Source organism: Bidens hawaiensis, unplaced genomic scaffold (genome assembly GCF_021521415.1).
Source record: "Bidens hawaiensis isolate Kalapana, Puna unplaced genomic scaffold, B.hawaiensis_p1.1 tig00039064_1, whole genome shotgun sequence".
Classification (NCBI taxonomy): domain Eukaryota; kingdom Viridiplantae; phylum Streptophyta; class Magnoliopsida; order Asterales; family Asteraceae; genus Bidens; species Bidens hawaiensis.
The window spans coordinates 22,985-49,730 of NW_027496869.1; the positions used below are offsets into that span (position 1 = coordinate 22,985).

General features: G+C 28.9%; 1 protein-coding gene across 1 annotated transcript in view; it reads right to left on the reverse strand.

Annotated features, from left to right (window-relative positions):
• Positions 1–458: 458 nt before the first annotated feature.
• Positions 459–26,746, reverse strand: part of LOC143590928 (protein VERNALIZATION 1-like) — a 38,927-nt gene continuing 12,639 nt past the window's right edge. Inside the window, exons 2-5 of the mRNA XM_077071269.1 lie at positions 15,937–16,009; positions 774–835; positions 583–682; positions 459–503 (exon numbers count right to left, since the gene is read on the reverse strand). Of these exons, the coding sequence (XP_076927384.1) occupies positions 459–503; positions 583–682; positions 774–835; positions 15,937–16,009 (280 nt within the window). The remainder of the gene's footprint in view (positions 504–582; positions 683–773; positions 836–15,936; positions 16,010–26,746) is intronic.

The window sequence follows — 26,746 nt, forward strand, 5'->3', positions numbered from 1 at the left end:
ATATCTTGGAGATTTACAACATTATTATACATAGAACAACATAGTTGAAAATCAACATTCTTGCCTTACTGGTACGATGAAAAAAAAAGATGCTAGAAAACAGAGAAATATTACAAAATAGAGGATGCTTTAACCATCAACATTGCCTTTTATTCAAACTTCTTGTTGTCATAGTATGCGACCATATCACGAGAGCTCTAGAAATGCATCATATAAAGATATATAGCAACACTCTTAAAACCAGCGTCTAGTTTTTATGTTCTAAAATCAGCAACTCATTTGCTGCCTCTCCTACCATCAACTGCTTCTCGTCTCAGTAGCCTTTGCTATTCAAACATACAATTTACGAAGTCATTAGGTGCGCTAGTATTTTCAAACAAAAATCTTAAACTTGCGGAAACCGACAGTACATTAAACATCCGTATTAGGATGACATGGAAATTAAAATGTGTGTATAACTACCTCCTCTTGCAGGTTTTGACCACTCCTAACATCAACTGTGACTGCCAAAATATAGAAGTTATTACTAAATAAACTTATAATACCTTCATTGACCAACTTCTTAAAATGGCATAAGATCACCTTTATGGTTCTGACTTGTTGGAGAATGCTTTCAGTCTGTTTCTCTAATTGGCAGAGCTCCGTTACATCTGACTGTTGAACCTTTTGATCATTGAGATACCTACAAGATATACATGCAAAACCAAGATCATTAAGAAACCAGTTTATCAATCAAACTGTTTAAACTAAATATGTTGATCAAGTGTGATTACCGTTGGATGATTTGTGTTAACTCATCAACTGTCCGTACATCCCTACACTGTAGTATGAGTTCCTGTCACAATTTCCCATTAGAGTTTTTGTTCATAAGAAGTTATTTAAGTATATACCATAGTGACAAGGGTAAATCCCCTATAATGTACAGATAGTGTTCATTATTCCTTTCGTGAGAAGAGAGATGCGGTAGTCGACCCGGCAATATAACATAAGAAAAAAAGTTCCAGCGGTCGGTCTGTAAAGCAAGATGGCAGGGCCGGTAGCGTTCTCTACTTAACTAAAAAGAAGTGGAGTATACGAAGCGAAAGGGGAAGGTGGGAGGGGGTAAGGTAAAGTTGAGATAGGATCATAAGAAAGGTATAGGCTCACCCTTTTTGGTTAGGGATAGCTCGCGCGTAAGGAAGACTACCCTTTGGAGCTAAATATTCCTTAATTCTTATAGAAGTCTTCTCAATTGACCATGGGGGCTCCACTTTTCCTTACTGAATTCATTCTATGCGAAAGAGTCTCGCGGCAAGAGCGCTGCTGTAACCAGTTCTGATCTCAAACACCTAACCTTTGTTGCGAGGACTTATTCGCCATCAGCCGGTAATACCCAATTCGTGAGATGGCGGTGACCTTTAACTGGTCATGACCATAATGTGTTGTTTTCCCCGGAAAAAGTAGAACCTTCTTTGGAAGAAGAACAAGGCTTTGATCCTATGCTTTTTATCTATTCAGTGACAGGGCAGCTGCTTTGTCCAATCTAGTTTTTTAGTCTATCTCTACCTAATGTTAAGTAGATCCAATCTATCCGCCAACATTTGTTACAAATAAAGCATATATACTAAGTTATGTTGTTGATTTTTACAAGTCGGCAGCGATCACGTTGGCTGTGATTACGTGCATATGCATATATATATATATGTATATATATATATATGTATATATATATATATAGGGTAAGGATCCTAAGAGAACCCTTTGCAAATTGAGAACCATTTTGGACCACTAAAAACACATTTGAAAAAAATATTTAAATAAATCATAAAACAAAAAATAACAAAAATTTTAAAAAAGTAAAAAAAACCAAAATTCTTATATTTAATTCCGGTTTCATTTAAAAAATAAAAAATAAAATAAAAAAATAAAAAAACGTCGTATTATACACATATGTATAATTTTATTTAATTTTTATTTACGTAATATACACATATGTACGGTGTCATTTATCTTAAATTATACGCATGTGTATAAAAAAATCATGTAAATGTACATATATGTATATATTATACATATGTGTATATAATTTGGCAAAACCGAGTTTTTTTTTTATGAAACCGGGATGTTAAAATAAAAATTTTGGTTTTTTTACTTTTTTCATTTTTGTGTTTTTTTCTATTTTATGATTTTTTTTTATTTTTGGGTTTTTTGTGCTCTAAAATGGTTCTCATAGTTCTCAATTTCATAAAAGTTCTCTCATGATCCTGTATATATATAAACGAAGATCCAAAAATCCTAGGTGTCGCGATGTGGTCGCCCCCCCCCCCCTTTTTGGAGTCACCAGATTTGCTTGATTTTTAAATGAAAGCTTCTCATGCATTTGACCCGAATTCATGGGTATGGATCTTACCAAACCCAGATATTCCATAAACGGGTTATAACATCTAATTAAATAAAAAATTATTCTCACCAAATTAATTATGTAAAAATCCTATAAAATAGGATATACTAAAAATTAATATCTTATTTATTTTAAAAAAGATATTTTTTTGAACGATTTAAAAAAAAGATATATATTATTTAAATTAAAAAACCAATTTTATAGTAAAAAAAATAAACGGGTCTTGGGTCTCATCAAACCATAGGTATATTATTAACTTTCATAAATATTATTTATAATTAAAAAAACCAATTTTATAGTAAAAAAATAACCGCGTCTTGGGTCTCATCAAAAGCATATAGATTTTAAACCGGGTTATAACATCTCATGTGAAACAATTTATCATCAAACCATAAGTATATTATTAACTTTGATACAATAAAAATATATAAATTCAAAAAATAAATAAATATTAAAACAAACAATATAAAACAACCCCCGTAATACAGGGGATAAAAACTAGTATATCTATAATATATATAAACGAAAACATAAAAATCATACGTGTCATGATGTGGTCGCTCCCTCTTTTTTTGGAGTCATCTGATTTGCTTGATTTTTAAATGGAGACTTCTCATGCATTTTACTCAAATTCATGGGTATGGGTCTTACCAAACCCAAATATTCCTTAAACGGGTTATAACATCTCATTAAATTAAAAATTATTCTCGCCAAATTATTGATGTGAAAATCCTATAAAATAGGATATACTAAAAATTATTAGATGATTTTTTTAAATATTATTTATAATTAAGAAACAATTTTTTAGTAAAATAAATAAACGGGTCTTGAGTCTTACCAAACCTAGATAACTTTTAAAACGTGTTATCGCATCTTAGTTATTTGTGAAATCTTTTTATCATCATACTCTAAGTATTTATAAATTTCAATACAATAAATAAAATTAAACCCAAAAAAGTATATAAATATTAAAAACGAGTAATATAAAATAGTCCTCGTAATACGGGGGATATAAACGAAAGCTCCCTAAATTCTATAAAACCACCAGATTGTTTTATTTATAAATGAATGTTTCTCATTCATTTGACCCGAATTCACAAGTAAAGTTCTCATCAAATCCAGATAACCCTTAAACGAGTTATAATATCTCATTAAATTAAAAATTAATCCCGTCAAATATTTGATATGAAAATCCTATAAAATAAGGATATACTAAAAATTAGTATCCTATTTTTTTTAAAAAAAAAATATTATTTTTAATTAAGAAACAATTTTATATCAATTTTTTAGTAAAAAAAATAAACATGTCTTGGGTCTTACCAAACCTAGATAACTTTTAAACCGTGTTATCGCATCTTAGTTATTTGTGAAATCTTTTTATCATCATACTCTAAGTATATTATAAATTCATTACAATAAATAAAATTAAACCCAAAAAAGTATATAAATATTAAAAACGAGTAATATAAAATAGTCCCCGTAATACGGGGGATATAAACGAAAGCTCCCTAAATTCTATAAAGCCACCAGATTGTTTTATTTATAAATGAATATTTCTCATTCATTTGACCCGAATTCACAAGTAAAGTTCTCACCAAATCCAGATAACCCTTAAACGAGTTATAATATCTCATTAAATTAAAAATTAATCTCGTCAAATATTTGATATGAAAATCCTATAAAATAAGGATATACTAAAAATTAGTATCCTATTTTTTTAAAAAAATATTATTTTTAATTAAGAAACAATTTTATATTTAAAAAATATACGGGCCATGGGTCTCAGCAAACCCAAAAAGATTTTAAACCGAGTTACAACATCTCATTTATCTGTGAAACTCTTTCATCATCAAATATTATTAACGTTCTTATAATAAATAAAATTAATATTAAAAAAATATATAAATATTTCATGGATAATAACTTACTTGAACTAATAATCTTAAATCGTTCATATTTTTCTGCTGGTACCTCTGAAATTAGTATCAGAGCCACGCAAATTTCTTTCGCGGGGGCTCTAGCCGATGAATTTAATATACATGAATACGATTTTAATAACTTAATATACTTAGATTTTAATTTTATAAATAATAATTTTATAATGCAAACAGAAGAAATTAGTCAAACTTTTAATTCAGATTATGATACATGAATACGATTTTAATAACTTAATATAATTAGATTTTAATTTTATAAATAATACTTTTATAATGCAAACAGAAAAAATTAGTCAAACTTTTAATTCAGATTATGATTTTGATGAAGATTATATTTCAGATGAAGACTTTAATTTTAGTGGATATGAATTCACTAATTCCGAATACTATTATGATGATACTGATTGGCAATACCCTTCACCGTAATGGAAAATAATAGTTTTAATAAACTAAAAGAAACAGAAAACTCTTTAAAAATAGATAGAGATATGATAGAATTACAAAAAACAATTATATTTTATGGAGATAAAATAATTTTTAAATTAGATACGATTATAGATTTATTAGAAGCAGCGTTCCCAAATAGAAAAAACAAAATAACCCCAAATAGATTTCAGGAACCTTTAGTTCAACTTTTACAAAATATGAAAATTCCTAAAGAATATAAAAGAAATTAGAAATGAGCTCAGACGACTCTGAAAGCGAAGTTTACGTATCTCCTGAAATAGAAAATTTAATAACAAAGATAGGGGATATGGAATTAAATGATAATTTTATAAATATAAAGGCTAATGAGGAAAACTTTAATATTAATGATACTGAACAAACAAGCTCAAGTACAAATCATAAAATTCCAATAAGAGATGAAACCCGTAGGTCAGCACAAGGATATGCTGCTGTAAAATCAACAATAAAAAATGAAGATAATTATAAACCATACCAGAATATGAAAAATGAACCGATTAATCCCTTTGGAATATATTTAGACGTAGATTGTATAAAAAATACGGAAGAAGCAATAGATAAATGGGAAACAGCTTTAAGAATAGCAGTTTCTGTTAATAGAATGGATATTGAAACACTTCAAGGATTCTTAGAAAGAACTTTAATAAATAGTGCTTTAAGATATTGGCAAAATTTACCTTTAGATATAAAGAGAACAATATTTGAACAAGATGAAATAATAGCAAACATAATAACATGAGCAGTGGAAGCCTTTAGGTTAGAATTTTGTGGAGAAGGAAATATTATAAAAGACCCAGCAACTATCGAAAAATACTCAACAGCCTTAATAAGATTACAATTATGTGACATATGTGAAATAGATAGATATATTTGTGTATTTCAAGATTATTATTACCATATATATAATCAAGTACCGGATATGAATAGTTATTTAGCATTATTTTTTGCAAAAATACCAGACCCTTGGGGACAAAGATTAATAAAAACTTATAATACAGGAACAGCTGATACGTTAGGAAAAAGAATAACTCATGTTAGAGATAAATTAAGTGAATGGTGCGGAGATGCTATATTAGCTAAATTAAGCAAGGGATTAAAAAGAAAAATATCTTTATGTTGTAGTAGTCCAAAAATGCCTTTAATGATTGGATGTGATAGTTCATATTATTATGGAAAGATAAAAAGAAAATATAAGAAAAGAACTTATTTTAGAAAAAGATATTTTAAAAAGCGTAAAACAAAATACTATAAGAGAAAGGGATATAAGAAGACGTTTAAGCCTACTTATAAAAGAAAACGAGTAACTAAGGAATGTAAATGTTATTTCTGTCATGAAAAAGGTCATTATGCAAATGAATGTCCAAAAAAGTTTAAAAGAATCTTAAAATATTTGAAATAGACGAGGATATAGGAAAAATGATCGAAGAAGGAGATTTTATACCAATAAATGATTTTCAAGAAATAGACTCTGATGAAAGTATATTTATTTTAACTGAAACAGAATATACGTCATCTGAAGATGAATAGATTGGATACAGCCTCTAGTAGTAAAATAAATAATAACATAATCGATTGTCAAAATGAACAATTAGGAGAATATAAACAAGAAATTTTAATAGATAAGAAAAAGCTTAAGCAAATACAACATGAAAATTTTTCGTTATCAAACTATTCAGGATTTAAATTGAATACTTTACAAAGATTAGGAATAAGACCTAGAGATCATCATTTATATTATGGATTAAACATTCAAGAAAGGGCTCTAGATATTAATATAACATCCAATAAAGTTATGATACCTTTATTATCTAAAAAGGATATTCAAGAAAAAATACAAAAGGTAAGACCAGAAATAAGAAATACTTTAGGATGGGTTCACGTTGGAGCCATCCAAATAATAATAAAATCCACATTTAAAGAAGGTATAGATACTCCTATAGAATTAGCAATCATGGACAATAGGATCCAAAATAGAGAAGAAGCGTGTCTTGGAATATTAAGAGGAAATTTACAATATGGAAAACTTAAATTTAATATTTATCCAAGAATTTCCTATCATATTCAAGACAAGGATTTTGATAAAACGTTAAGTTTATTACAAGATTTTAAAAGAAAAGATTTATTTAAACAACAAAACAGGCCATATTCTATTACATATGCTATCTCTTATGCAATATCGAATACTCATCATTCCGATTGTTTTAGTATAAAAGACACAATAGATTTTCCTTTTTTATTTAATGATGTGTGTCAGATACAAACGCCTACCTTACCTAAAATAGAAGAAATAGATTCAAGACCATTAAGTCTTGATTTACAAGATAAACCGTTATTATTATCTAATAATGTTTCTTCTAGATTATCATTTTCTAATAAAAGTGTAATTAGTCACCCTTTAATAAGAGATACAAATTCTAATAGATTCTCTGACATAATTAAAGCAAAAGAAGATACTATAAAAAATTACAAAATACAAGGAGAATACTTTAATGGAAATAAATATTCTTATGTAAACATTTTAATAGATACAGGTGCAAATGGAAACTATATAAATTTCAAACTTTGTAAGAATTTACAAAAATATCCATTAGACGAACCTCACCAGTATACTAATTTTAATGGTGAACTACATGAGATTAATGAAGCTGTGGAAACTATGATAAAATTTGGAGATGAAAAAATTTCATTAAGATTACTAATAAGTAATGAGGATGAAAACGACACACTAGAAATTATGTTAGGATTGACATTTTTAGAAAATGTTAAACCATATCAGATAACCTCCTACGGGTTAAAAATAACACGATATGATAAACTAATATATATACCAAAATGACAAGCCCTAGAAGTATTTATATTCCAATAGGAATCACTTATAAAGATTATAAAGCCGAGTATTTTGCAGCTTACATAGATAGTGGTTCAGGATTAAGTATTTGTAAACCAGAATGCTTTCCAGAAGAATACCATGAGGATTTAACACCTTGTAATGGTATTAGTTTTTCTAAGGATATAGTCTCTTTAAGAAGAGGAATAAGAAATCCAATAATATTGTTAGGATCATATCTAGTTAAATGTCCTTCATTCTACTTTTATGATTCAGGATCAGACGTATTATTAGGAAGTGATTTTTTAGAAAGATTTAATAAGATAACTTTTGATATAATAGCATATCAAATAATATTAAAAACACCATGCCACCACTTAATAGTTGTTAAAAGAATAAAAAATGCATACGGAAGAAAATTTCCAATTAATTTTACAAAACGCGTCAGCAAGCGTGGTGATATAGGCTACAAATCAAACCCAAAACTTGAAAAAGGAATCCCGATTTTACAATGTTACCCAGAAAAACCATTAGACTATCAAGTAAATCTAAAAAATTTAGATATCCATATTAAAAATATAAAGCATAAGCTTAAACAATGTTATACAGATAATCCATTACAATTTTGGAATAAAAATCATATAACAGCAAAATTAGAAATGAAAGATAAAGATAAGGAAATAAGAATAAAGCCCATGAGATATAATCCAGAAGACCAAAAAGAATTTAGCACCCAATTAAAAGAACTTTTAGATTTGAGATTAATTAGAGCTAGCCACAGCCCACATAGTTCTCCTGCATTCCTGGTAAGAAAACATGCAGAAATAATAAGGGGAAAACCTAGAATGGTAATAAACTATAAAAAATTAAATGATAATACTGTTTTTGATGGATATTTCTTACCTCATAAAGAAAGTTTAATAAACTGGACTAGAAATAAAAAGATATTTTCTAAGTTTGATTGTAAAAGTGGATTTTGGCAAATAAAAATGCATCCTGATAGTATTAGTTATACTGCATTCTCCACCCCTCAATGTCAGTATGAATGGCTTGTGATGCATTTTGGATTAAAAAATGCACCACAGATTTTTCAAAGAAAAATGGATACTATATTCAAAAATTACGATTTTATTTTTGTTTATATTGATGACATTTTAATATTATCTGATAATATCAATAATTATTTAAAACATCTTGATATATTTATAGATTTATGTATAAAACACGGTTTAGCCCTATCTGAACGAAAAACTAGCTTACTAAAAGATAATATTGATTTTTTAGGAATGAAAATAGATGGTAAAGGAATAGAACTCCAGAGCAATATTCTTGAAAAAATTATATCATTTCCTAATAAATTAATAGATAAAAAGCAAGTACAAAGTTTTCTTGGTATATTGAATTATGCTTCAGATTTTATTAAAAATCTCGCAGATATAAGAAATCCTTTTCAAAACCTATTAAAGAAAGATAAGATATTTAGTTTTGATAAAAGCTTAGAAGACCAAGTGAAAAATATAAAAGAATATTGTAGGAACTTACCAAAATTACAATTACCTAAAGAAAACGATGATTTGATATTATAAACAGATGCTTCAGAATATTATTGGAGTGGGATACTTAAAAAATAGACTATGACTCCGAAAATAAAAAAAGTTTGTGAAAGCATTTGTAGATACTGTTCAGGCACTTTTAGTGACACTGAAACAAGATATCATATTAATGAAAAAAGCTTTTAGCAGTTGTAAAAAGTTGTCAAAAGCTTTATTATTTTCTATTACCAGTTAGATTTTTACTAAGAACTGATAATACACAAGTAAAAGCTTTTATAAAAAACAATTTGCCCTCTAAACCTGAGTATAAAAGGTTAATTAGATGGCAAACTTTACTATCCGAATATAATTTTGATATGGAAACAATTAAATCTGATAAAAATGTATTAGCAGATTTTTTAACCAGAGATGGAAGATCATGAGATAGCCCAAAAAATGGATAAGCATATTGAAGACATGGATAGGCAGGTGGTGTCTATAAAAGAAATAATGAAAGATATGAAAGAGATGCTAAGTTATTTTAGCACTCTCCCTGAACAGGTCTCAGACCTAAAAGATTTGATCACAAGAAATTGTCTTCTTATAGACTCAAAAATAGTCTTTTATGAATATGATAGCATGATTTTGAAATCTTTGGTAAAGCACCAAATAAAAGAAAGAGTGGATTTATCTCCTATATATAAGGAGGTGAAAATAGAAAAAAAAGATATCCCGTCATCTTCAAAGGGAGTTCAAACAACAGATCTTACTTCTTATCAAGATGAACCTAAAGAAAAACATTTTAATTTTAAACCACATTCTGGGCAGACTTCAAATTTTGATAATACTTTCCAAAGGATACCAACTCAACAAGATCTTGTTGAGCAACAGTGGTTTAAAATGAGAGATTTATATAACCTTAAAAATACAGATATAAGATATGTTGATTGTACTGGGGTTTACCCCAGAATTAATTACTTATAAGGTAATTCCCCTGAAGAAATAAGATACTGGTATGATTTTGGATCAATAAATTCAATATATCTTACATCACTAAATTTCCCAGAAATTTCCTTTTTACCAAAATGGGTTAGGGACGAAGTAAGGGACAGTTATCTATATAACTCTACTATTACTCCAAGTGATGTTATGGTGTTAAAACTATTTTCTGCAGGGCCTGATTTTTATAAAAACAATAATTACCCTGCATATTATCTGATTATAATAGAAAAGGTTCATGCATCTCTTTCTTACAATATAGAGACAAAAAGATTAAAAACTTTTCAAAGTTTTAATGAAAATGATATTCATAACAGAAGAGCACTTGGTATGAAGATAGTTCTTTGTACTTTAGAAAATATTTTTAAAAGAGAATTTAGAACTTATGGAGGAAGTAAGATGCATTCCTCTGTTATGATAGCTCCAGCAAGGAGAACTCCTCCAGCAGCTAAAAAATATATAGAGGATAAAATCAGATTTTTGGATACTGGTGTTATAGCATCAAGTCCTCAAGCTCAATATAAACTGTGATTAACCAGAAAACATCAACACAATGTTTGTCCAGCTTGTTCTAAGAAAAAGGACAATATGATTATTGATTCTCCCAAAGAGAGTCAAACATCATCTGAAGATTAAGATTTTAATTAATCTTATAAAAATAAGATTTCATAAATTAATGATTTAATAAATAATGGATAAACTCTCATGAGATACATACAAAAGTTGGAATGCATGGATCATATAAATCCAAATGTTTCCCATAGGGAACATGGATGCAAGAGAAAAGAAAAGCCAAAGTTCAAGTTTCCATGAGGAATCTCAACACCAAATTCAATGATCTGACAATGGAGAATTTCAAGAAAAAGAATATCACATGGAAACAAGATATAGATGACAAAGTGGTGAAGTCTATCTAAAGGGATAAGGGGCCTATATAAGAAGAAAAAGAAGGAAGAAGAAGATCATCGGGCCTGGAACAAAATTTCAAAAAAGAGTGTTTAAGCTTTCATGTATTAAAAATAAGAGTGTTTGTATTTACTTATGTACTTTCTTTCACATCTTCATTGTAAAATACCCATCATGAAATAAAAACTTTCACTTTCCTTATAATACCTTTGAGTGTTCTTCCTATTTAGAAGTATTTCTCTTTTAAAAAGAGGAAATCTCCAACTACGAACTGTTCCTTTTTACCATACACCGGAAGTAGGAAACGAAACCTGGTTGAGCTGAATATTGATGAAGGAGCCAGAGAGGAGTTACCTAAGGCTACTTAGGTTTGGTTTGGAATAACCTAGTAAAAAGACTCCTGGTGTAACCCGGCGATATCTTGGTCAAAACGGGAAAAAGGTACGGAAGCATGTTGGACCCTTGTTCTTTTTAATTTTAAAATACTTTTAAATATTTGAATCTCTTGGGTCTTATAAGAAAAATTCTCATAATTAATTTGAAACAGAGATATAAATACTTGCCTTAATAATTTTAAATTACACTTAAAAATAATCCTTATGTGTTTAAATTTTGCATACTTATTAAATATTTGTTATAATATGTGGTTTATAAAATTCATAAGTTTCTTAAACTTAGATATAATCTTAAATTTCATGGATTATAGATTTTAATAACTTAATATACTTAGATTTTAATTATTTATTCAGATTATAAAAGTAAGTTATTAGTTTAAGTTTCTTAAACTAATAAATTAAAGTTTTCATCAAATCCAGATAACCCTTAAACGAGTTATAATATCTCATTAAATTAAAAATTAATCCCGTCAAATATTTGATATGAAAATCCTATAAAATAAGGATATACTAAAAATTAGTATCCTATTTTTTTTAAAAAAAATATTATTTTTAATTAAGAAACAATTTTATATCAATTTTTTAGTAAAAAAAATAAACAGGTCTTGGGTCTTACCAAACCTAGATAACTTTTAAACTGTGTTATCGCATCTTAGTTATTTGTGAAATCTTTTTATCATCATACTCTAAGTATATTATAAATTTCATTACAATAAATAAAATTAAACCCAAAAAAGTATATAAATATTAAAAACGAGTAATATAAAATAGTCCCCGTAATACGGGGGATATAAACGAAAGCTCCCTAAATTCTATAAAGCCACCAGATTGTTTTATTTATAAATGAATGTTTCTCTTCATTTGACCCGAATTCACAAGTAAAGTTCTCACCAAATCCAGATAACCCTTAAACGAGTTATAATATCTCATTAAATTAAAAATTAATCTCGTCAAATATTTGATATGAAAATCCTATAAAATAAGGATATACTAAAAATTAGTATCCTATTTTTTTTTTAAAATATTATTTTTTATTAAGAAACAATTTTATATTTAAAAAATATACGGGCCATGGGTCTCAGCAAACCCAAAAAGATTTTAAATCGAGTTATAACATCTCATTTATCTGTGAAACTCTTTCATCATCAAATATTATTAACGTTCTTATAATAAATAAAATTAAAATTAAAAAAATATATAAATATTAGAAACGAATAATGTAAAACAACCATTATTATTAATAATACAAGTAATAATAGTTATAGGATAAAAGCCTTGGTATTAATTTAATTGTTGGTAAAAATAATAATAATAATAATAATAAATAATATTGATAATAAATAATGATACTATTCTCGATGTCGGTTCGAGTTCTAAACGAGTTCACAAAATAAATATAATAATATTATTGTTAATAATAAATGATAAGAAATATATTTTTTAATAAATAATAATAATATGATCTTTAATAATAATATTACAACTTTAATATTTATAATAATAATAATAATAATGATAATAATAAAAAATAATTATAATAGTAAGTTATATGTAATAATACTAATAATAATCTTTATGTATTAATGTTAATACTAATAGTAACAATAAATTTGTTAAGTATAAATTGGACCGTTTAAGTTTATAGATCGTGTGGGTGAAGTGACTTATAAGCTGGATTTGCTCGAGGAATTAGAAGGAATTCATTCAACCTTCATGTCTCTCACCTGAGAAAGTGTCTTGCTGATTACACGTCGCACGTGTCATTAATGGACATTGAGGTTGATGAACAGTTGAACTATATTGAGCAACCAATCGAGATAGTCGACCGCAAGTAAAAGCAGTTTCGTCGTAAATTTATTCCATTAGTGAATGTGATATGGAAGCATCGCAAGGGTTCAGATGCCACTTGGGAAGTTGAGGAGGAGATGCGCAAGTTTTACCCGAATTTGTTTATGTAATAGTTAGCGAAACCTCTTTAAGGATGGGAAGACTTGTAACATCCTACATTTGGTTATATTAACAAAATAAATTTCGTCTAATTTATAGTGGGTCGTTATCGGTTTAGATAATATATATATATATATATATATATATATATATGAACTGTCGTTACTAGTTCATTTTCTGTATAACCAACCCATCTGGTACCTTGTTTATTTTTGTCAATTAGGCAAAACAAGGTGGTAAATTGTAAAACTAGCAAACGCACCCACATGTTGCAGCAAATAGAAGTCATTAGTAACCTTAGACGTTAACATTAATTTATGTAAAAAGGATCCTGTAAGATTCGAAGTTCAAACCACTAAGTTTGTTTAAAAAGATGTTTACAAGGTTAAAATTACCACAAATAATTTGTCCCATGTAACCCATAAATAAAGTAGTTATATGTCGAAAAGCATACCGATACTTGTTTTACATCAATCAAAAATCATAAAGTTAGATACGCATCGTTTCGATAATACCGACACCAGTACCTAGGTTGGTCAACTGATATCGGTTTTGTTCGTCACAGAAACATTACGGTTACAACACTTGATATAGTTTACCATGCTAAAAATGTTTTATTTCGAATACGACCATGCATTTATTTTTTATTTATTTTTTATAAGTTAACAAATGCAAACTTTATAAAGAAATTACTAAAAATATTAAATGGATTAGAGACGTATATTGCTTAGAGTATAAGGGTTAAAAATCATTAAAATAATACATGTACCAATCCTTTTAAATACTAACACTGGTACCTTTGTTATTTAGTCGGTATTGATTCAGTTTATTATGGTACCACCACATTAAAGGCACTTAGTTTAGTTTAGGATACTAGAAAATAACACTTTTATCAAAACACTAAAACAAATCAAAACCACACATTTAATTTTTATAAAAAACCTAATGAACACAGGTTATTAAAAAAAAGTAAAAGTTACTTTTTGAAAGTTAGACGAGGAACTTATATTATATATAAAGAGTAAACACTAAAACTGAAACTAAATAAAAATAAACATAACTTGCGTAAGCCATCTCCAATGCAAGGAAAAAAAAGAGCCCTTAGTTGCCCTTAATGATGTGGCTAATGACTTGGATGAGAGAGAGTGGAAAATGCCCTTTGCTAAGGGCTTAAAAAGGAGAAGAGAATGATGTTTTGTGAGGGAAGATGTGGAACCCACAAGATAATGGTCTTTTGCAAATGAAAAGTTTTGATGTTAGTTAGCTTATGTGGTATTGATAGATTAGAAGAACACACTTACATTATGGATGGTCTTAGTCGATAAACAATATCATATAGTGACAAAATATGCTCTTTTAACTTGTAAGTGAAAGTGACTACTTAATAAAGAGTCAATCTCGGTTATGGTTTCAAACTATTTCTTAGATACTAGTATTGCATAAGTGTATATATATATATGGAAGGGATATTTTGAGAACCTTGATGAGTTGTAAGAACTTTAAGAACTCAATTTTAGACCACACGTTTAATTAAATGAGTTAGAATATGTGGTTGAGATTATATTTGATTAAAAAATGAATCAGAGGAGAGAATAAGTATGTTTGTTGATTACACAAGTTTAAACTTTAGTTACATATGTGTAAAAAGTCGATTCGATGTGTAATTTACGGTAATTTTTTGTGCATAACTTACACTTACGTATTACACATATGTAAAAAAATTCAAAAAAATATTTGTTACGTTGAGTTCTTTCGAGTTCTTAAAGCTCAAAGCGGTTCTCAAAAGAAATCAATCATATATATATATATATATATATATATATATATATATATATATATATAAGGGTTAAAAATAAAAATACTTAGTTTTATAGAAAGAGTAGAAAGACATAAAATTTAGAATTATAAAACTATGTGAGCTTATTTAGGAAACTATGTAGCCTAAATCATAGATCCTAGGAAACTATATGATATTTTGAAAACTAACAATCTTAACCACTAGATCTTAGATCCAATGACCTAGATTTATTCTTACTTTTCATAGAACACTATTTCTTTTTACTATAACCCATCGTACATATATGTTTGCACTTTGCACACACTGGATCAGTAAAAATTCTTGAAAACCCAGTTTAACAATCATTTTTTTTTCACTTTTTAAGACAATGTAATATAAGCTATTAGCATCACGTAAAACAAAAAATAGTTTATCTACTAGTTTTGTTTTGTGCAACATATTGATTGTTCATATGTTATTTAAACAATTAAAATGTTGCGTGTAGTATAACTCTTAGGTAAACAAAACACTTTTATGTGATTATACTTTTACGTGATTATAATAACATATATTAAATTGTGTTAAAAAAAATCATAAGCATGCTACTACACTGGGTTTTCAAGAGTTTTCTCTACTCAAGTAGGTTTTCGAGTTACATATCCTCTCCCGCCCTCCCTCCCTCCCTCTCTCTCTCTCTCTATATATATATATATACACACACACACTTAGGGACGCTTAATTACTATTTTTGAGAACGTATAATTTACATACCTTCTGTACAATTTTGCGGACTTCTTCATCTGCGTGCTTGTAGTCTTGGTAGCGGTTAAGTATCTCGGGCATACTGATAAAAGCAAGCGTTAGTGGCTATATTATGTAACATGACACTAAGGTGCTGTTTGTTTTTGCAGACATAAACTGTCTGCAAGCTGATTTCATCTGTTTTCATGTCTGCAACTGAAGATGTGGTCTGAAGATCTACAAGCTGAAAATATAAGACTGTTTGTTTTTATAAGCTGATACTGTCTGCATAACTGTCAAACTTATCTCACAAGATAGAAGTCATTTATTCAAGTTACATAGAAAATATAATAATAAAACCAAGTTTAAAAACACAAATAGTGAAATAAACTCAAAGTACATTATTTTGCATTAATTCTTGTGCTATCTGATCTCGAAGTTGACTCATGAATTCACGGTCCGCTGCACTTCCATGTCGATCTACTTCTTCTTCACCACCATCTTGTGCATGTTCATCTCCATCTTGAAGGCGTACATTTGGGTGATCATATTCATCAAAAAGTTCATCACTTAAGACCATTTCTACCTATCCTCCCTATTTCTTCAAGACATGTTTCTAATAAGCATTTAACAGCCTCATCCGTCCATTGTTGTCGACCATCATTAGTTTCCATCTAGAATTAAATCACACATAACATACAAGACAAACTGCTCTAATAAACAACACAAAACAGCTCAAAAAACTGCACAAAACATGCAGCAAAACTGCTCTAATAAACAGCACAAAATAGCTCAAAAAACTGCACAAAACAGCAGCAAAATAGCTCTAAAAACTGAATAAAAACTGCAGCAAAACTACTCTAATAAACAGCAGCAAAACACCTCAAAAAACTACACAAAACATGCAGCAAAACTGCTCTAATAAACAGCACAAAATAGCTCAAAAAACTGCACAAAACAGCAGCAAAATAGCTCTAAAAACTGAATAAAGCTAAACAAAATATCATCGCATATATAAAATAGCAAATTGCAACAAATAATAACCCACTTTCACTTCATTTATAACTTAGCAACTGGACAACAAAAACCATTACTAAAAAACCATCCAAACCGTTATACACGCAAACCACCGAATTTCAAAAAACCTTTGTAAAAACCCATCATACCAGGTCAGCAGAGGAACCAATCCACTATTATCTATTAGAGATACTTTTCATTAAAATTCATTAAAAAAAATCAAAACTTTAAATTCAAAAATTTCAAATACATGATTCTTGCCAACAAACATTAGATATCTCACTGCATCTAACACATCCATGTGTAATTAACTCATGGAATGGTATAAAATCAGTTTATAGCATGGATAATGGTATAATCAGTTTATAACATTAGATAGATGATGACCTGAAATTCATCTCAAACAATCAGTTTATATAAAGTTTGTTATTGTTGATATTATATAGCATGGATAATGGTATAAAGTTTAGGGTTTTGTTTTTCAATCAACGTCATGGGAGGGGCTGGTCGGAGGAGAAGAGGGAGGTACCTGGTCGGAGGAGAAGAGGGAGGTCACCGGAAAAATGATCGGAGGAGGAGGAGGAGGAGGAGCGCCGTCTGATGTTGTGTGCGTATATGAGGGAGTAGGGTTTTGTGAAGATGTTATAAGAATGAGATCATGTCTTATTTTTTAAGAGGAAATAAGATATGTTCAGATCTTTTTAAAAAAAAAAAACAAACAGTCTTCAAGGATGACGTCTGCGCGCCTGCAGACATAAGCTCCCTTGAAGATGTTTGAAGAAAAAACAAACACCCCCTAACAAACATTGGGTAGTAATTTGAAGGTCCAAGTTGTTTGGTGAAGAAATATAGCATTCAAGTAATAGTTACATACGAACAAACAATTGAAGAAGTCCATAGGACATCTATGTACTCTGTAGTCCAATATAGATTTGGGTTGTTTTTTAATAAATTATATCATGTTTTAATAAAACACACTTGAATGATCATGATCATGCGTTTAGAGCACCTACAACATGACCCAGGCGGCATCGTTCGTGGATTCAACCAACTCAAGTCCCAAACTTTGCATTGTAGAGGTAGGTTTGTGGTGTTCTGAAAAGGTCGGGTCTGAAAATAAGGACCTACAAACGGACATAGGTTTGTGTTATAAACGGGGGGTGTGTGGGTTTGTGTGTGTGTGTGTGTGTGTGTGTGTGTGGGTGTGGGTGTTTTATAGTGTTGTAGAAGAAATTGATATCTTCTAAAAAAGTTTGGAATATGATATGACAGTTTGTGCAAATTTGACGTTGTGATTCTCTTAGTTAGGACTTGTCCTCAATGTGCTAATTATTTAATATGGAACACACTCCTATGTTAGCTTGTGACGGGAGACCGGGGACTAAACCTATGTGTGTTGTTAGTCTTATCTTGCTTGCAAATCGGGAAACTTTCCTCCCTTGCTAATCACTTAACATTCTAGCCTTGAATGCTATAAAACTAGAATGTTGTTAGTAGCCAGACAAGAGGAAAGCTGGAAAGATGACAGGAAATGCTCAAACTTGAACTAGTTAGACAAGACAAAAGTTTCGGGGGACACAAAAACTTCAACCAAGCATAACTTCAGCTATACTTGACGTTACGAGGCCCACAACCAGCTAACAAAAATTTCTCGACTAGTTGGATCAAGTCGTGTAGATGGTTCTGACCCAACTGTCGTAACTTATCAAAGTCCTTGAGTTAAAGCCTTGGTTTTGTCAAACAAGACTTTTTCCCAATTTTGTATTTATCACCTATTTTCTAGCATAAAACAAGTATAACATCATAATTTACCCAATATATAATTTCGAAAAGTTGAAAAGATACGTACCCGAAGAGAAAATCGGCTCCTGTAACAATCGACGTTAACTCATGTGTATTAAAAGTGTTGAATGGAAACATATTGTATTCACCCTTTTGTGCGTATATATACAAACAAGAAGAATTAATATTACATCTTCATTTCTAAATATGTGTATTCATTTCTAAATATTGTATCAATCACATCATTTCATTCATGTAAATATTAATTCATCTTGTTTTCATCCGAAAGAGTGTAAGTATGACAAAAACATAATACAGAAACAAACCTGGTTGCATTCATGTAAGAGCGAACATGTCTCATCACCTCATGTATAAGATGATACTGTAGGTTGTTAGGATATCTACGTGGCTTATAATACTAGGTTCTTAACATTGTCAATAGCTCTTTTTCTTCCACACTTTTGTTTTATATTTTTTTACATATTTTCACCTAAATAGTAAAAAGAGTACGACACAAGTTTGATACCCATAATTTTAATTGTGTCAGTTTTGCAGAGTACGTAGCGTTTGGGAGGCAAATGGCTGCCTTCAAGTGTGTGTCAATACGAATATATCAACATAGATAATTTTTGTTTTGCTTGATGTACTTCTATACGTAAAAGAGAAATGGCTTGATATATAAACAATTCAGCATTTTGGATTTTTGGTAATTCTGTGTATCACAGTTTGATGGTTAAACGGGTTGCCAACGCCTGTAATGATAATGATAATAATAACAACAATAGCAACTACTATACTATTATTACCTAAATATTATTTATTTTGATTATTAAGCAAAACTAGTTTATGTTTGATCTAATTATTTACAAAATTAAGCATACATAGACAAATTCTTCATTTACGTTTAAATTTAAGAGATCTAAAAATCAATCCCATTCCATACTTGAGTTACTTCAAAGTTTTCGCCTATGAGAGGGTTTTTGGGTCAGAACTAAAGCGTCAAATAAGTGATATCGTTGAAATCTCGTCATAGCTAGGTAGACTTAGAAAAAAACGTCGTTAAATAAACGCTACACTTCAATCAATATAATTATTTTATTTATAAGGACATCACAATTTTATTTTTAAATACGTGAGTGCATGCTTCTCAAGAGGCCACTCATTATGAAATTACTTTCATCTAAACATGTTTAATTATAGACATTTTATCTCATCTATAATCTATACACTCAGAACGTGTTAGTGGTATCTGAGACAAGACATTTCTTATGAACCCATTTCTCTCTTCCCTTTACGATTGATGTTATTTGTCTAGGGTGCTATAGTCACCACCATTATTACTCATCATTGTCGATCAGGTTTGCCCTGACAATTCTTACGGAGGGATGTGGATTTGCCTAAGGTGGCTCAAACGTACCCTTAGATGATTAATTATCGTCATACTTGATCAGGTTTTCCTCACTACTCTAATATAGGAGCACAATACGTATTTCAGCCCTCATTACAGCCAATATTGTTTGTTTGCCAACTTGAGCTCACAAATTTATTATCCAAAACTTAACCCAACCCACTTGCCATTGTGCTTAACTATGATGCTTTCCTATTATCTATAGATAATGCGTTCAAATCACGTTTTCGGTATTCTAGACGGATCACCATTTGTTATGAACCCAACATATTTCATGTTCACAACCAATAGGGTGATACATGTAATGTAAAATCTTTTAGTAAGTTAGCATTTTTATCATCTCATTAACCCAAAACCTTTCATGATGGCCACATAAATTGATACAAGAATGACAAACTTTATAATCTCATAATTAATAAACCATGTGAAAACGTTATCCTAAACTTCAATAAAGAAGTAGCTATTATTCGTTTTTGTGTATTACGCTTCTATGAGAAAATGGAAGTAAAACGAGGAAGCCACAAAGTTTTCTAGAAGGCATCGATCCATCTTCTCTCTCATGTTCGATTGGTATCATTAAGTGGAAATGTTTAACCCTGCTAAGAGCTAGGGGTGTTCTTCGAGTTATTTATTCGGGTTTCAGATTGTTTGAATTGGATAGTTTGGGTTTGAGCTCAAAAAATAATTCACCCAAAAACCGACCCAAATAAGTTCGGTTTGTTCGGGTTAAACGGTTGGGGTATATTCGGGTTTAACAAATTAAAAAAAATTATCCACCTCTAACAATATCATAAATAAAAAAACATATTCCAAGCCGTTGTAAAACCATAATATATAGTCATATTCGACAATAACATATATTATTTAGCAATTCATAAAATTTATCATAAAAGCATGCATTATACGAGATGAAGTTTTGTAGCATGTTGATCAATACATGTGTACATTGAAGAAACATGCTCAATACATATTGGTTTATATAACTAAACTATTTAAGTTTTTGAATTGGAAATATATTCTCAACATACTTTTATGGTAATTAATACAGTGGGATCCAGTGTGATAGATCCAATATTAATTGGAGTCTTAAGAACAATCGAACAAGAATACATATGATCATTCTGTTACTTCACCACTAACTACCCTATAAAAATAAGGGATACATGCATGTATTATACTTTAGGTTATTCGGGTCAACCCGAATTTGGGTATTTCAACCCAAGTACCGACCCGAATATTATATCTCGGGTTCGGGTTAGGATTTTAATCGGGTCGGGTTATTCGGGTCTTGGGTCACTTCGATTCGGGTTCATTATTCGAGTACTGTTAAAAAAACACACCCTTACTAAGAGCATTCTCAACTAATTCATCAAATTTTGTGAGAGAAGTTTTTGTAATATATGGAGTGGATTAGAGTGTTGTGAATGAATAAGAGAGAAAATGTTGTGATTTTTCTCTATATTTGAAAAGTTTCTTTAATACCCTATAATTTTTTAATATTTTTTTAAAGTGGTTGTGAGCAAAGGATAGAGAAAATATAATGATAAAGTTATAGAAAATTATTATTTAGTTGAACATTAGAAAGAAAATAAAATGATTGTTATTGTAATTTTTGAATTTTTAAACATAAGAGATTGATACGAATGCTCTAATTTATACGTACGATGACTTCTAGTGTCTCCAAGATAGAACTTCTAGTTTCTAATTTTGTACATCTTCATATTGATTGCAATCAATACGAATGCTATATCTGAACTCCAATATAGCAATCAATATAAGATGTACAAAGCGTACTTTCTAAGTCCCAATGTCAATTTAACAAATATATATATATATATATATATATATATATATATATATATATATATATATATATATATATATATATCAGGATGAGAGAACCTTTTTGAAATTAAGAACTATGAGAACCATTTTAAACCATAAAAAACCCAAAAATAAAAAAATACACAAAAATCAAAAAAATATAAAAACCAAAATTCTTATTTTATCATTCCGGTTTCATAAAAAAAACTCGGTTTAGCTAAATTATATACACATATGTATAATATATACATATATTTACATGTTTTTTTTGTACACATGTGTATAATTTAAGATAAATGACACTGTACATATGTGTATATTACGTAACCAAAGATTATATAAAATTATACATATGTGTATAATACGACATTTTTTTTATTTTTTTTTTGCATTTTTTTAATTTTTTTTAATGAAACCGGAATGAAATATAAGAATTTTGGTTTTCTTACTTTTTTAAAATTTTTATTATTTTTTATTATATGATTTTTTTAAATATTTTTTTAAAGGTGTTTTTAGTGGTTCAAAATGGTTCTCAAAGTTCTCAATTTGCAAAGGGTTCTCTTAGGATCCTTACCCTATATATATATATATGTATATATATACTAGTTTTTATTCTTGTATTACGGGGTTTATTTTATATTATTTGTTTTTTGAATTTTTATTTTTTTTATTATATGAACGTTAATAATATATTTATGGTTTGGTGATAAATTGTTTCACAAATAAATAAAATTTTATAACCCGGTTTAAAAGCTATATGAGTTTGATGAGACTCAAGACCCGTTTATTTTTTAATATAAAATTGGTTTTTAATTATAGATTATATATATCTTTTTTAAATTAATCATATATTAATTTTCAGTATCTCCCTATTTTATAGGATTTTTATATCAAATATTTGGTGAGATTAGTTTTTAATTTAATAAGACCTTATAACCCGTTTAAGAAATATCTGGGTTTGATAAAACCCATACCCGTGAATTCGGGTCAAATAAATGAGAAGCCTCCATTTAAAAATAAACAAATCTGGTGACTTTAAAAAAATGGGGAGTGGTCATATCGTGACATGTATGATTTTTATATTTTTATTTATATTATATATATATATATATATATATATATAGAAAATGGTTAAAATAAAAATAAAAAGTTTCCTAAGAATGATAAGAATGACGTAAAATTTGAATTTAGGAAACTATGTAGCTTAAATCCTTAATCCTAAAAAACTATTTGATATTTTGAAAACTAACAATCTCAACCACTAAATCTTAAATCCAATGGCCTAAATATATTTTTACTCTTTCTATAAAACTATATCTTTTTATTTTAAAACACACACGCGCGCACGCGCATATATATATATATATATATATATTATATTTGGTTTCTTTTAAGAATCACACTCAAATTTTAAGAACTTAACCAAACATATGGTCCAGATTTACCCATATCTTTCATACATTAGAATAATCAAAGGACAACATGGTCATTTAACCATTTTTTTTTACTTTTTCTAATATATAATTATTACTTTGTCAAATCTATTCTTTCTCTCATCTATAATTGTCACTTTTATTTTATTCATTGATTTTTTTTAGTTTACTATTTTACAAAAATGTTGACATAAAATTGTCAAATTAGAAAAAAAATAAAATAAAAATTGTTTACTGGGATTTTACAAAGATTTCATTTGATTTTTAATTGGATAGATATGATTACATTCGGTTGGATTTTATTTAATTTTTACAAAGATGTTGATTTTGCAAAATTTTTTAAAGAAACAAAACAATGAAAATAAAAATGAGAAATGAAAATTATTTTTTTGACAATCGATATCTATATTTTAAGGAAAAAAAATTCTATATGGTTTTAGTATATACAAATTTCAGTTTCTTCATGAAAAACCTAATTGTTCAAGCCCGTTTTAATTTATTAAATTAGCTAACTATAAGAGAAAAAGAAGGTTTGATTTGCTGACTAGTTTGTGTTAATTACATATATTTTATGAACATAATTATATTTACGTGCATGCAATAAGGTATTTACACAAATCAAGTTTGGTTGCCACTCTCTTATGTGCTTGAAAGCGATAATATGTGTATTGTATGTAACTTATATATTTATGTAGTTTGAAATATATTTAATTTCTATAATTTGTGTAAGATATATAATTATATAAATTTTTTAATGTGGGTAATTCGAGTAATTTGTGAACTTTATGTAATATATTTATTTTGTATTACTAATTTATGTACCTTGTGCAGGATAGTAATTGATAATTTTAAGTAATTTTGTATATTTCGTGATTGAGTAACCAATGTAATTTGATTAATTTGGGTAAATATTGTACATGTAGTTCGAGTAATTTGTGTAATTGTTGTATGTAATATGTGTAATACGTGTAATTGTTGAAGATGTAATTGGGATAATTTGTGTAATTAGTGTAGATGTACCTTGAATAATTAGTATAGATGTTAAATTTGGGTTAGTTTTAGTCTTTAAAAAGAGTATTTGTTAGATATATATGTATTAAAAACTTAATTTTGGAATTTGGTTAGAAAATAAATTAAATAAAAAAAGAAAGACATCATGGTTTGGTTTATTGTTATTTGTGCAAATACTTATATACTAACACCATTTCATATGATAATAATATTGTTTCTCTCCCCTCAATAAGTTTTTTTATTATGATTTAATCTCAACTACAAATTCGGTTAAATTTGGGTTAGTTTTAGTCTTTAAAAAGACTATTTGTTAGATATATATGTATTAAAAGCTTAATTTTGGAATTTGGTTAGAAAATAAATTAAATAAAAAAAGAAAGACATCATGGTTTGGTTTATTGTTATTTGTGCAAATACTTATATATTAACACCATTTCATATGATAATAATATTGTTTCTCACTCCTCAATAAGTTTTTTGTTATGATTTAATCTCAACTACAAATTCTAACACAATTAATTAAAGAGAAAATTATCTAAATAGCCCTTTTAAAGAGAAAGAAAAGTAAAAATAGCTTGTGAGATTTAGTTTTTTAAAAACAGTCCTCGATATCCAACTTCCACATGACATTGAGATTTTCCCCGTGAGTTTTCGTGGACCAATCAAGATCTGCCATGTGTCATGCATTCCCACCTACCACGCAAGTTTTCATCACAAATCTGTTTTAAACGTTGATTTTTACGTCAAATCTATCCTGATGAAAACCAACTTTAACGGATGTTTCAAGCTGTTTCCGTCTCCAACGTAAGTTTTCAAATTTATGGTTTTTAAAGTTCTTTTGAAATTCATCTCCAAAGACGAATTTCTAATGAATTTCAACTTCGGAGACGAATTTTGATTACAATTCAACTGACAAGATGAATTTCATAGAAATGTTCATTATCTTCTTCTATTATCCTTATGTTTTTTCTATGAACATTCATAAGAATCCATACATGAGATAACAAACATTCCTATGAAATCCATCTATGAGATAATGAGCAATTCAACAACAACCATGTTCTTCTTCTCCATTCCCATATGAATCCATCCATGAGTTATTTTTAGATATATAACATTTAATTCATGTTGAAATTGAATAAATAGAATCGGACGGTGGCGGTGACGGTGACCGGAATAATGATGAAGGTGACCGGAATAATGATGAAGGTAACCGCCATTAACTAATGATGGAGGTGATTATTCTGGTCACCTTCATCATTATTCCGGTCACCGCCACCGTCACCACGGACATCCACGATATTGTTGTTAATGGCGGTGGTGGTGGCGGTGGTAGCGTCGGTGGAACATGGTTCGGCTCAAGTTTCATGGTGGTGGTGGTGGTGGTGTCCGGTAGCATTAGGGGGCAGATGAAATGCTTGGAGTTGGATGAAGAAGATGATGAATATGATTTTTTTAAAGACAAAATTCAAATGAAATTCATCTTTGGAGATGAATTTCAAAAAAAACTTTAAAAACCATCTTTTTTGAAAACTCGCGTTGGAGACGGAAACAGCTTGAAACATCACATTAAAGTTGCTTTTGATCAGGTTAGATTTGATGTGAAAAGTAACGTTTCAGACGGATTTGGGATGAATACTTGCGTGGTAGGTGGGAATGCATGACACATGGCAGATCTTGATTGGTCCACGAAAACTCACGGGGGAAATCCCAATGTCACTTGGAAGTTGGATTTCGAGGGCTATTTTTGGAAAACTAAATCTCACGGATTACTTTTGCTTTTCTCTCTCTTCAAAAGGACTATTTAGATAATTTTCTCTCTCTCTCTCTCACTATATATATATATATAGAGAGAGAGAGAGAGTGTGTGTGAGAGAGAGAGAAAATATGCAATACAATAATTGCTTAACGTACAAGAATACAAGAATACTTATATTTCATGAAATCGATTCATGAAATCACATCACATGATCTCGAAATCGTCAATATATATCCAACTAATAATTTGTTCACCAAAATAAACAGTTTCGGATCGTTAATCGATCAATTTTTTACTTTTTTTCACGAAAACCGTTTTATAACGTTTTACTTTTTGGCTGAACGTTTTAGGTTTTTGGTTGAGCATTTTGAGCGTTTTAGTATTCTTGCATTTGTTTTTTCCTTTGAGCATCTCGCGTACCTATCGTATGTTAATGCATTATTGTACAGTTTCTCGACCATATATATATATATATATATATATATATATATATTAGGGTGAGGTTAAAGTAAGAAGTGAAGTGTGTCTAAGAAGTGTAAGAAGTAATCTGGTGCATTAAATATGTTGATCAGATGGTGGATATGAAAAATGTGTTTATTGTGCGGT